Below are 13,627 nucleotides of genomic sequence, written 5' to 3' on the forward strand. Positions count from 1 at the left end.
AACAGCTGTGTTTGGTTCTCTAATTTTAAGTGAGACATAGAAATCATCTGACTTACAAGATGATTAAACAACACTGGGCTATTTATTTTCTTATCCTGACAACAAAAGGTCAATGATGCAGAGATTTTTTTTTTGAAAGAGAATTATGTAAGGACATGGGCAGGAAGAAAGGATGGCTATTTGGAGGAGACCTAGAATGAGAGAGAACCAAAGGTTTTCAGCCAGACCAGAGAAAGAAAGAAAGAAAGAAAGAAAGAAAGAAAGAAAGAAAGAAAGAAAGAAGGAAGGAAGGAAAGAGAAAAGAAAAGAAAAGTTTTTTTGCAATAACTCCTTCCATGAAGCCCAGGGGAAGAACCAATCCAGCAAGAGGAATTGAATGGACTGAAAGTCTGTGTGCTTCAGATGCAGGTGGTCATCTAACCTATAACCCAAATTAACAGTAGGGTTTGCCAAGGGAACCAATCACTGCAAATTCATGGTAGAACCTAGAACCTTCTTTTTCTGTCCACAAATCAATCAATCAACCTATCTATCTATCTATCTATGAATGACAGGATCTATGTGGCTCAGGCTAGCCTGAGTGATTCTCTTTTCTTTCCTACCCAAGTTCAAAATTACAGGTGTGAACCAGTGTGCTTTCCTTGGCAACAAATGTATATCTATCTATCTACCTATTATCTATCCATCCATCCATTCTCGCCCCCTCCCCCCGCCACAATCCATCCATATAGATGGTTGCTCTAGGTCCTAACATTCATTGGCATTAAGAGAAAATCACATATATTAACATAGAAAAAGTAATTTTGGCCAAAACTAGGGAACACAAAATTCTCAGTCTATCTCCATCCACATTGCCCATAGCAATATAACAATTCTTATTTAAAAAAAAAAAGGTGAAACAAGAAACTCGTATAAAATAGGTTTAGGTGTGGGCATCAGTTATCGTAACTGGGAAATTCATTTTCCCTGAAAATTGGTTTTTCCTAAGCCAGGGGCTAGGGTTCTATCTCTGTCTTTCTAAGCAATCTACTTGCTCTGTTGGGCCAAAGCATTTACCCAGGTTCTTTTTAAGTCTTGTGGCCAGGGTGGGCTAATCACTGAAATCTATATTCCCTGATTAATGTTTCCCGCGTGTCCAATGCTCACAGTCCTGCTTTTACATTCTTGACCAGAGAGGGAGCTCCAAAAAGAAGACCACACAGGACAGTTCCTGCCCAGACCACAGAGCATACATAGCATCTGATTCCTACATAGGACTTGAACAAAATGAGCAAAATGAGACATACGGTCAGTGTAAAATGAGAAAGGCTGCTCTGGAGATTGCCTCAGGTCTGAAAGAGTTCAGAAGCGGCCTCAACTCTTAAGCACAACCTGGCAAAGAACTTTTTCATGGACCGATTCCCTTGAAGCAGAAAGCACACCACGCATGCGTCGCGTAGGGCAAAACGGAAGTTCCAAGCGCGCGAGGCAGGGGCGCGCGCATGCGCGCGGCCACGAGGAGAGGCGCGCACGCGCGCGCCGTAGCCACCTGGCTTCCCAGGGCCGGGAAGCGCGCTGGCCGCCGTCCAGCCTCTACCATGGCTCACCGGCCGCCTCGCACCTTCCGACGGCGCCAAGCCGACTCCAGCGACAGCGAGGGCGCCGACGACCAGTCTACTGAGCCCGCCGCCGTGCCGAAGGGTCAGGCGGCGACCCCGGGCCGGATGGAGGACGGTGCTGCCGCCGGCCGAGCGGAAGCGGCGGCGCGGCCCCGCCGGGCCCGGGGTGCTCGGGGCCGCGGTCGGGTGTGGGCGAGCTCCCGGCGCCCCGGAGCTGCTCGGCGGGCGGAAGGCGGCGGCGGCGCGGGCGCCCGAGGTGAGCGGCCGGGGCGGGGTCCGGGGTCATGTCTGCGGGCTCAGCCTCCCGGGGTCGCCGGGGACCGGGACCGGGAGCGGGACAGGCCCGCCGGCCGCGCCAGGCCGCGGTGCGGGGGCCGTGGAAACCGCCCTGGCTCCCGGTGGCTCTGCGACCGTCATCGGCAGTCCTGTAAACACGGGTGGAAGGAGGAGCGCTAGGCCGTCCCCGAGGAGGGACCTCCGAGGTGACATAGGCGGCACTGTGTCACCGTGTCACACACCCCCCCCCCCACACACACACCCAGAGGCGGTAACCGTGGGACCGACCTGCGCTACTGCACCAAGCCTTGTGGAGGACCTGGGGTTCTTCCATACGAGTTTCCAGCAAATGTCTCTGCTCCAAGCTAGCATTTTACCAAGGGACAGTTTTTTTTTTTCCTTCGTCTTGGAAGTCCAGACTTTTCAATTCTTTTTTCTTTCTCATCAGCTCTGGGTTTTAACTTTAACGAGGCTCTTTTTCACCCACGATTGGCACACTATCACCTGACCCACGGGTCCATTTCCAGCTTTCTGGTGGTTAATTAGAGATAATACGAGTCTCAGGGACTTTTCTGTCCAGACCGGCTTTGATCTCAGCCTTTTCAGTAGCTAGTATTAATAATACTCGCCGTGATCCACCAGCACCCTGTCTCTACTGTTTTTAAGTTCCATGAAAACATTCTTCGTGATTTCCTCTGTACTTACTTATAAATAAAAACCTACAGTTAGTAGAACACAATCTGAAATAGGTACACATTGTGGAATTGCTAAATTAAAGTGCCTTATCTGTTTTTGTAGTGAGGCCATTTAACAGCAACTTCAATTATACCATGCATTGTTATTAACTATAGTTTTTGGACAATCGGTCAATTAAATTTATTCCTCCAAAATTTGGTGGATTTTCTTTCTTTATATTGTTGTGTAGCTTTACTGAGCTTAGCAGACCAAATGGCCTTCCAAAATCACACACTGGAAAGAGACTTGTGCCTTAATTTTAACCACAGTGTTCATTGTACACTTCTTGCCACTAGCCATTGTAATTTGGCCTATTAGAAAGCTTTAATTGTAGAGGTGGAAGGAATTAGGATGAAAGTCCCATTGCTGCATTTCCTTTATCTTCCCAGTTCTTAGTAATAGAACTAAATGTATAGAACTATGAGTATTCAAAAATTCTGTTTTGTTGTGCCTAGCACATCATACAATTTTTCATACACTTAATTTTTTTCTTCTACTTAATCATGTCTATTTTTTAAGATACTACTTCAGGGTTCCTCTTCTGATTGAGAGCTATCCTAATAGATAGGTAGATTATACAAATAGGGAAAGTCTTTGTACATTTATTGTGCCATCTAGTTGTCTCAATTAGACATCTATGAGCCTAGTAAAACCATAATATATATTATGTCATTTGTTTCTCAGGTGTTATTGTTGATGCCAATCTTTGATACTTTCTTGTACTCCCAAAATACCCTGTTAGAATCCGGAATGGTTGATCTTCCAACAGATGAAGAGGATGAAGTACATCATTCCTCAGATGAAGAGGAGGCTCAGAGTTCTTCTTCTGACAGTTCTAGCTCTCTGGAAGAAAAAGAATGTTCAATAGGTTGGTATTTTACTGAAGTCTTTGTGTATAATACTGAACATATGTTCTAACTCTGTGTTAAATCCATAGCAAAAATTTTCTGTACCAGTAAGATTCAAACCCAGACATCCTGCTCCAAAGCCTGTTCTTAGCCACAGCCCTGTACTGGCTGATTCACTCTGATGCCTGAAGAGTGGTTAAGAATTGGTCAAATATATGGGGTGCAACAGGAAACTCATATAAAAAATTTCATGAAGTAATTTTTAATTTCATGAAGACAAATTGGCTAGTCTTCTTTCAGATCACAATAAAATCAATAAATCAGACAAAGCAAATAAAGGACAATTATGTTTTTTTAGAAGGATCAGTGTCATCCACTTGTTTAGAAATTAGATCAGACCCCCTACCTATTTTTGTCAATAAAGTTTTTCTGCTTATTATCTAAGACTGATTTTCTGCTACAGTGGCAGAGTTGAGAAGGTCTGACTCACCTTTCCCCTAACCCCAGTGTTTATAACATGCTGTATGTTATAGATTCCTTTTTCATTCCATCCAACACAAAGACCCCTTTAAGAAGATCAGTAGAGTAGAATGCATAGCTTTATAAAGGAAATAAGATTTTTCTTTTATAAAAGAAAAAATTTATAAATAAAGGAAAAGAAATTCTTAAATACATTTTAAAGAATTTGTAATATAGTAACCTATTATTAACCTATTTATTAGCCTAACTAGTAGCCCTGTAGCCTTGTAACCTTGGTTTTTCTTATCCGAGTTTACAATGCATAGAAGTAGAAAGTGTTGAAGACAACACTATCACTGAGTCTGGTGAACCAGCAAAGCCTCTGTGATTCAGACACTGTACTGAACAGTAAAGTTTTCTGTTATAAAGTAAACATACTACATCTTCACAGTCTAGTACAGTTGCTACTAGCCACATGGGGCTGTTGACCAACTAAGAAATTGTATTTTTAACTTAGTTAAATTTATATTATCACATGGCTATCAAACCATACCACTATAGATTATGGTAGATTAACCAATATAAGGAAATTCTTATAAATTATCAGCTGCACTGTCCACCAAGGAGAGGGCAGTATTTGGAAATGTATGAGCTAATTTTTAATGCTTAGAATGAGGGAGATGTGGGCATACAGTATCCCAGAGACAAGGGCAAATAAATGTTCTACAGTGTAGACAACATAATGAAGAATTGTCCATCTCACCAATTCCCTGTTGAGAAACACTGATGTACTTGTCTATAGAAGAAAAGATGGAGGGAGCTGGTATGGTGAGGAACACTATGGTCCAAGCACTTGGAAAGCAGAGACAGGAATATCATGTGTTCAAGGCCAGCCTGAGCTCCATAATGAGACCTTGTCTCAAAACCAGAATAGTAGAGGAATGTGATAACTTGAAGAGCTTATGGAAGGAATGAATTAATTTTTTGGGGGGGTGGGGGTCCGGTCGTGGGGCCTAAACTCTGGGCCTGGGCGCTGTCCCTCAGCTCTTCAGCTCAAGGCTAGCCCTCTACCACTTGAGCTACACCGACACTTCCAGCTTTTTTCTTTTTGCTTATGTGGTGCTGAGGAATCGAACCCAGGGCCTCATGCATGCAAGGCCAGCACTCTACCATTGAGCCACTTTCCCAGCCCGAATGAATTAATTTTGTATGCAGATGAGATGCTAGAACTGTGAGGAGAATGAACAAGTAATGGAATATCTGCCTTGAAATGTGGCAGATTCTACTTGTTACCAAAGGGAAATGTTAGTAGATCTCTGAATCTTAGATTTTGTGTCAGAATGATGTACATGGAAGTTATTTATGAGTTATTTATAAAAACCTGATGTTGGCTTTATTCATTCATCCCATGCCTAGCATCTGCTCTGTAGGAACCACCTACATGTTGGATGTAGAAAAGCAGAACCAAAAAAGTATTCTCCTCCTTGAACTTCTACTTTTTTCTTTTCTCTTTTTGATCTGAGACCAGAATTCAAACTTGGTACGTGATGTTTTTGCACATTGACTAAGTGTTCTGCCAAATGAGACATGCCTCCAACCCCACTTTTACAACTTTATTGTAGCTTAAGAGGATTGGCTTTTTGTAGCACTAGAAGCTCATGAGAGAATGTAGTCATTGCTGTTGACTTATTGTATAAGCACTACTAAGTCATTTTATGTTAGTCGCTTCTAATTCATGTGTTTGTTTCCATATTTATATACATTGGCCTATTTGAACCTCCAGGTATTATGTTAAACATTAGTCTCCCAGGAAGCTATAAAAACAAACTTAGCTCTACCTCAAATCAATTAAATCTGTATCTCTAGGACTAGAGCTTGGGTATTAATGTATAAGAGTTTAAAAATTGCTAATATAGTCTACTGCATTTGAGAGAATAAGAATTTCTCTTGCTGTTGTGCTTACTATTGGGATTTTTCTTGTTTGGTTGGTTGTTAGGTTTATTTTTTGTCTTTCTTTCGTATAGGTATGATAGTGTTTTGCTTATTTTATTTTTGAGACAGTGTCTTACTGTGTAGCCCAGGCTAGCCTCAAAATCTCATCCTCCTTTGTAGGCTCCCAAGTGCTAGGATTACAGTCCTGTAATACCATGCCTGGAGATGGTATTTTTCTTGGAAAAACTTTTTCTTCTTGAGTGTAAAGATAAATTTTAGTTTGGGTCATGCATGAACTTGTTTTAAATGGAAAAAATCTCATATTGATGAGGTTTACACTATATAAATTAAAAACTAAGGCTTTATTAAACTTCGTTGCCAATTAGTTACTTAATTAGTTACTGGTTAAACATAAAGGAAATTTATTTCCTTTACACGTTTCAACTTCTTATAATTATTCATGGGACTTAACACATGACTTTGCATCTGGCTTGTATTTGTGCTGATTATAGTCTGTTTCTCCCTGTGTGTGGGTTCCCACTCAGAGGACTGTGAAATAGTTTGGTCTCTTACTTTGTAAGCCAGACTTGTCTTCTGGGGTTCTCACTGGCTAAGAAACTCCATACCAAGCCCCCTCCACCTGTGCTCCCTGATACCCAGAGCTTCTGCACCTGAGAAGTACCCCTCAGCAAAGAGCCACACCTATCAAATTCAGAGTTAACAAATTAGTTTTCTTCCTTTACTGATACAGCATTTGAGCTATTTATTACAGCTGTGTACATACATGAAAATAGCAAACAATCTAGAACATGGTGCTTTATTCCTTTGCTTAAATGTGAGAAATATATATTCTTTTGGTGCTTGCTTTTCATTGTCCTCCTGTTTGATTCTTTCAGTTAAGATGCCTGATGCAACTTTTATTCAGGCAGCCCGCAGAAAACGTGAGCTATCCAGGGCCCAGAATGACTATATTTCTTTGACTGTAAACAATCGCTCCACCGTGTGTAATGTGAAGAGAAACAGTGGAGAGGATTCTGAGAGTGAGCCTGATAACTACCAGAAGACAATACCATTTGCCCCCAAGCCTCAGACTCTTAGGCAAAGGATGGCTGAAGAAACAGGTACTACACATTTACTTTATTTAACAATATGTGAGAAGGTTTAGGCTTTATTTCTTTTTTTTTTTTTTTTTTGGTCAGTCGTGGAGCTTGAACACTGGGCCTGGGCACTGTCCCTCAGCTCTTCAGCTCAAGGCAAGTGCTCTACCACTTGAGCCACCGGGCCTCTTCCAGTTTTCTAGTGGTTTACTGGAGATAAGAGTCTCATGGACTTTCCTGCCTGGGCTGCTTTGGACCACTATCCTCAGATCTCAGCCACCTGAGAAGCTAGGATTATAGGCCACCAGCACCCAGCAATTTAGGCTTTTTTTTAATTAGTGTATTAAGACAAAATTTCCTGTGTTGAGTGTTGAAATTTGTTTTAATTTACTCTCAATTTGGTTCATTATTTTGTGGCCTCTAAAAGATGCATTTGTATCAAAATATTATCAAAGGAAATGTAATAATATTTAATAATACCTATCCCCTCATTTCATTTTTATTTATTCATTTTTGAGACAGGGTCTTGCTTTGTAGGTCTGGCTGGCCTTGAAATCACAATCTCCTTGCCTCCATCTCTAGAGTACTGGGATTACAGGTGTGTGTCACCATTCCGTCCCCTCCTTGACTCCTTGATTTTGACAGGTTAAAAAATTTATATGATGCCTTATTTTTGAAACATTGGAAATTATTACTATCAACTTTTATAAACTATCTTTTTAACATAGAAGACTCTGCAGGGATTTATAGGTGTCATATATTAAAATCTTCCATACTACAATAAAAAGTTTTCTCCTTCAGTAATTTGCTAAAGCTCAAAGGCTGTCTACATTTCTCATTTATGACATATATATTCTCCCAAGATTTTTGTTACTTCAAATGATTTTTTCATTCAGAATGAGACTTTGGCTCCTTATAAATCAGAAATTATTTTTAGATATTTGAATTCTCAGTTGAAATTAGATACCGTTAGCAAGGAAAATCACCAGACATTTCTATTTTTTTCTGTGTGTAGACTGAAGTATTTCAGGTGGGCTGGATTGGTGATAAGAAGACAGGTTCCAGAGTCAGATCACTACCTTGCATCTAGCTTTAATATAATCCTTAGCTAAGTATTTAACTTTCTAGCATGTGAGTATCCTCATTTTTAAAATGAGGTTAATAATGGTATCTTCTCCTTAGAGACGAATAAATAACACATGAAGAATGAATGACTTCTAAACTACTCCTAAACTTCTATAAAATAAATTTATCCCCAAAATGCTGGTTTCTGCAGTTGGAATGGAAAAATATTTATTTTTTCTTTTCTATTTAAAGCAAGCAGAAATGAAGAAAAAAGTGAAGGGAGTCAGGAAGATGAAACTGAAGATATTTGGGAACAACAACAAATGAGGAAAGCAGTTAAACTCATAGAGGTAATCATTTTTATTCTAACACAAATGATAGTAACTAGTTAACACAAACATAGTGACCTCAAAGAGCAGATCGTTATCCTCTCAGAGTGTGGAGGCCAGAAATCACATCTGGGTATCAGCAGGTCTGTGCATCCTCTGAAGGCCCCGTGGGAGAACCGTCCCTTACCTTTTACACTTCTGCTTACTCCAGGTGCTACTTGAGTCGTGATAGTGTGTCTCCTTTTCCTGCTTCTGTCTTCACATGCCTTCTTATGTTTCTGCTTTGTGTTTCTTTTTGGGGGGGGGGGGATCCGGTTGTAGGACCTGAACTGTGGGCCTGGGCGCTGTCCCTCAGCTCTTCAGCTTAAGGCTAGCGCTCTACCACTTGAGCCACAGCGCCACTTCTTGCTTTTTTCTTTCTCCTTATGTGGTGCTGAGGAATCGAACCCAGCGCCTCATGCATGCAAGGGAAGCACTCTACCACTGAGCCACCTTCCCAGCCACACTTCTTGTTTCTTGTAAGGATATTTACTGAGCTCATCCAGAGTGTCCAAGATGGTCTCATCTCAAGATCCTTGCCTTAGATACAACCACAAAGACCTCTTTACAAATAAAATCACAGTCTTCCATTCCAGGGGTTAAGACATAGGAACGTATAGTTCTTGGAGGACCACCATCCAATCCCCTACATTGGGTAGATGGATTTTGTCTTCAGGGTTGTTTTGTTTTGTTTTTTTTCCTATTCTTTTGTACATTCCTTCCAATTCAAGGAACCTATTTTTTAAAATCTTTTAATAGTTTATGCTATCTGGAGCAGATACTTAAAAGTAATGTTTAATAAATGGTGAGGTTTAAACTAAAACTATCAACAAATGGAAATGGAAAATGTAAGTGGTATCTTTAGAAGTCAGAGAGAAGAGACTTTCTTACTGTTTTCAAGTTCAAGAGGAAAGATCTATTACACATAAAACATATATATATACAAAAATGGATCAGGAATGTAGTTCATTGGTAGAATATTTCCATAGCAATATGCAAAGCTTTGGTTCATTCCAAAACCCTACCCCCTCACCAAAAAAAATAATAATAATAATAAATAAGTAAATATATATATATACACACACACACATACATATATAGGTGAGGGATTATTTATATACATATATGTGTGTGTATATATATGTATATATATATAATCACTATTGGAGATAAAAGTCATGGACTTTCATGCTAGGATTTTAAGCTCCATTGAGTCAAAAATGAATAATTATCCATTTTTATATCTAATGGTACCCAGTCTTGTTGGGAGCTTTTAGTCAATATTAAAAGATTTGATTTTTCTAAGCCTCAGTTTTCTCATCAATAAAATGGGAAAGATAATAATATAAATACCTGACTGTTAAAGACTGAAGGCTCAAACTTAAAATGATATGTTTCAAAATACTTACAAGCAGCATAAAATTATGCAAATATAAGGTTTTTTAAAATTGAATCTTTTGATAAGGATGTTCTGAGATATTACTTGTTCTTTTAAGCAAAAAAACATGTAAGATCTTCATGTTATTTAAACTAAAAGACAAAGGTCAGCCTGTGATAGTAATTTTGGAACATAAAAGATAGTGAAATCAATGAGTTGGTTCAGTACATGGTCCATGTGTATGAGCTTGTCTAGCCAGAGGACTCAGCCTACTAAGTGAACTATGCCATGTGTTACTCAGGAATACATTCCTCTGAAAGTATCCAAAAACCCAAATAACAGTGGCTTTATTCACTGGTGCTCCTTCAAAAATGCCATGATTTTCTGAGAGTGCTTTAGACTATAAACAAAATGAGCTGTGGAAACTTAAGGAACTATACTTTGTGAAGAATCACATTCTTAAATTAAAAAATGATTAAAGAAAAGAAATAAATAAATTTAGTTAGTTTTGATGGTAATGGGACTTGAACTCAAGGCCTTACAATTGCTAGGCAGGATTTTTACCTCTGCAGATACCTCTAGTCCTGTTGTTTTTCTGGGTGCAATCTACATTTCTGTCTTCACATCAGATAAATTAACAAGTACGTGTCAGCTATTACGCCCAGGTCTCCATTGAGCAAGCTTTTCTGAGTGAGGCTGCTCTCCAACTATGATCCTCCCAATCTCAGGCTCCCAAGTCACTAGACTTATAGGTATAAAAACCACTGGCACTTGGTTTGAGAAGTCACATTCTTAAAATTTGCCTCTTACTTTCTAAAATTTGAAACTGAATACTTTTTAAACATTTTATTTTGATCATCAGAATTACAAAAGCATCTATTTTTTGAGCTAGCTCTTTTTTGACAAATTATTAAAAATAATAATTTTAAGTTTTAATAAAAATATTTGGTAATTTTCATAAAATTAAAATTAAATTTAAAAAATACAAAAGTTTAAATTAATAAAATTTGGAAAAATCTATTTTTATGAGAAAATAATTTTACTGTTGGTTTTAGGGAAGAGACCTTTCCAATAAAAGAGAATCTGGAATGCTAAAGAAGTTTGATACCTCTCGGTCATTTCCATTTGTGACCTTAGAAATGATAAAGAAGCAGCTGAATACTAGGTGAGTCCTGCAGACTTTGAAATTTGTCCTCAACATTTAATATCAAAAAGTGTTGTGTTCCTTTTAACTAGTCTTAATATTAAGCAGATTTATAGAAAAATAGCATTTCTTACATTACCATGCCAACCTAAATGATTTCTGTGTTTTTAATATTTACTACACACCTACACACACACACACGCACACACACACACACACACACATATAACATAGTTAAAAAGCAGTCATCATAAAATTCTGCTTTTAAAGAAAAATTATAAAAATTGGGCAATGTTTATTTTGTTTTTCTAGATTGACATTACTGCAGGATACTCATCGCTCACACCAGAGAGAATATGAAAAATATGTAGAAGGTGTCAAGAGCTCAAAAAGTACCATCCTGAACCTAGAGAACTCCTCAAATCAGTCTCAAAACTACAAGTTCTACAAAAGCATGAAAGTTTATGTGGAAAATGTAATTGACTGTCTTAATGAAAAGGTAGATTAAATATTTATACTGTTTTCTTTTTGGAAAGACAAAATCCTTTACTACCCAGTTCAAAAGAGAAAGGAGTAAATCTCTCATTAATCTTTCTGTAGTATTTGTCCACATACTTTCCTGGGTGGAAAGGGGATCTCACTATGTAGCCCAGTTTGACTTGGAGCTCACAGTTCCCCTCTCCACCTCCCAAGTGATGAGATTATAGGTTTGTATCACCACATCTAGCCTCAGCCTGTTTTCTATTTTGCTGTTGTCCTGGTACTGGGGCTTGAACTCAGGGCCTCTCACTATTTTCACTCTCCTTGTTCAGCTTTCTTACTTGTTCATGACTGGTGTTCTGCCATATGCACCATACCTCAAGATTGACTTTTTGCTAGAGACAGAATTTCACAGACTTTTCTACCTGACTTCAAACCAAGATCCTCCAGATTTCAGCCTTCTGGATAGCTAGGATTATACATGACAGCCACTGGCGCCCAGCTAAAAAGATTGTATTTTTTTTCTTGTTTCTGTGTTTTTGGAGTTTTTTGTCTATTTTTTTGGGGGGAAGGGTCACGCATGCACATTCTTGCACTAAACTCAGGGCTTCAAGCTCTCATTTGGCTTTTTCACTCATGGCTGGTTCTTTACCACTTGAGCTACATCTCTACTTCTGGCTTTTTGCTGATTAATTGGAGATAAGAATCTATTGGGTTTGCTGCATAGGCTGGCTTTGGACCATGATCCTCAGGTCTCAAATTTCTGAATAGTAAGGATTATAGGCACAACACACTAGCATCCAGCTCTATACATTTTTAACATATGAGATCAAGCATTCCCTTAATGTTGGGCATAACTTTTTGTAATTATTATGCTGCCATACTTAACAGTGTGTAAAATTTTGTTTATAAGCCAGGTGCTGGTGCCTCATGCCTGTAATCCTATCTGTGAGGCTGAATTTACAAGGATCATAGTCAAGGCCAGCCTACGAAAAAGTTCATGAGATTCACATCTCAAAAGTAGCTGGGTACAGTGGCATGTACCTAGCACCTCAGTTTTGACAGGAAGCATAAAATAGGATTACTGTTGAAGCTGGCCTGGCCAAAAAAAAAAAAAAAAAGAGCAAGGCTCTATCTCAAAAATAAGCAGAGTATGGGGCTGGGAATGTGGCTCAGTGGTAAAGAGCTTGCCTAGCATGCATGAAGGCCTGGGTTTGATTCCTCAGTACCACATAAACAGAAAAAGCCAGAAGTGGCACTGTGGCTCAGGTGGTAGAGTGCTAGCCTTGAGCAAAAGAAGGTCAGGGTCAGTGCCCAGGCCCTGAGTTCAAGCCCCAGGACTGGCAAAAAAAAAAAAAAAGCAGAGCATAAAGTTCTAAAGATGCAGCTTAAATGGAAAGCATGGGACCCTAAGTTCAAATACCAGTATTATTCCCCAACCCACTTTTTTTTATTATAACGTTTTGTGTCAAAATTTCATGTTAAGAAAAATTCTAAGAAAACGAAATCCAATAAAATGAATTATTTATAAATATTTTAGGGCTCACAAAATATACTTCCAAATTGTACCCTACAAAAATTATGATAATCTATTAATTTTTAAAAAATGGCTGATCTCAAACAAACCCTTTATTACCTTTATGTAGTTTTTCTTCCTATGAATTACTTGTCACCTTTGCCTTGTTATCAGTTATATTCTCAGGAGGGATTTTCCTTTTTTTCTTTGCTTTCTTGATGAAGAATAATTTTTTTATAGTTTATATGGTTTATCTTATTTGGAAAAGGCTGCATTCTAATAACATTTGGTACTTCCTCTCTAAGACAGTGTTACAGTTACATTGTAACTTTTTCTTCATTCATCCTTGAAGAATTCTAGTTAGAATCTTCTTAGATAACATAAGATCATGTTTGGATAATGATGTATCTATCCATAATAGTGGCTGTTGATGCCCCTCATCATCCCCCATCATTGAAGTGGGAGCAATTGTTGCCCAAGATGTAGCTGTTTCATCTCACTTACTTACTGTTTGTGTTGTCATTGGTTCCGGCTCTCCCATTCTACATCACCCCTCATCTAGTGCTAAGAATTGAATCCTGGTGCTTGCTTATAGTAGGCAAGCACACTAACACTGAGCTTCCTCCCTTAAACCTTTTGTCAGTTTATCAGATTTGATCTCTTCTTCTTGTGTCCCTCCTGCTCTCTGCCCCCTTGGCCTGTGTGGAACGCCTGCCCTCTCATTTCCTCCT

At 39.0% G+C, this 13,627-nt stretch overlaps 1 protein-coding gene across 2 annotated transcripts in view; it reads left to right on the forward strand.

Moving 5' to 3' along the window:
- Window positions 1–1,534: 1,534 nt before the first annotated feature.
- Window positions 1,535–13,627, forward strand: part of Gcfc2 (GC-rich sequence DNA-binding factor 2) — a 28,183-nt gene continuing 16,090 nt past the window's right edge. For both annotated transcript variants that reach the window (XM_013034646.1, XM_013034647.1), the window contains exons 1-6: window positions 1,535–1,854; window positions 3,352–3,477; window positions 6,745–6,969; window positions 8,263–8,360; window positions 10,812–10,921; window positions 11,213–11,399. In XM_013034646.1, the coding sequence (XP_012890100.1) occupies window positions 1,578–1,854; window positions 3,352–3,477; window positions 6,745–6,969; window positions 8,263–8,360; window positions 10,812–10,921; window positions 11,213–11,399 (1,023 nt within the window). In that variant the 5' untranslated portion in view covers window positions 1,535–1,577. The remainder of the gene's footprint in view (window positions 1,855–3,351; window positions 3,478–6,744; window positions 6,970–8,262; window positions 8,361–10,811; window positions 10,922–11,212; window positions 11,400–13,627) is intronic.

The sequence above is a fragment of the Dipodomys ordii genome, unplaced genomic scaffold (genome assembly GCF_000151885.1).
Source record: "Dipodomys ordii isolate 6190 unplaced genomic scaffold, Dord_2.0 Scaffold192, whole genome shotgun sequence".
NCBI lineage: Eukaryota > Metazoa > Chordata > Mammalia > Rodentia > Heteromyidae > Dipodomys > Dipodomys ordii.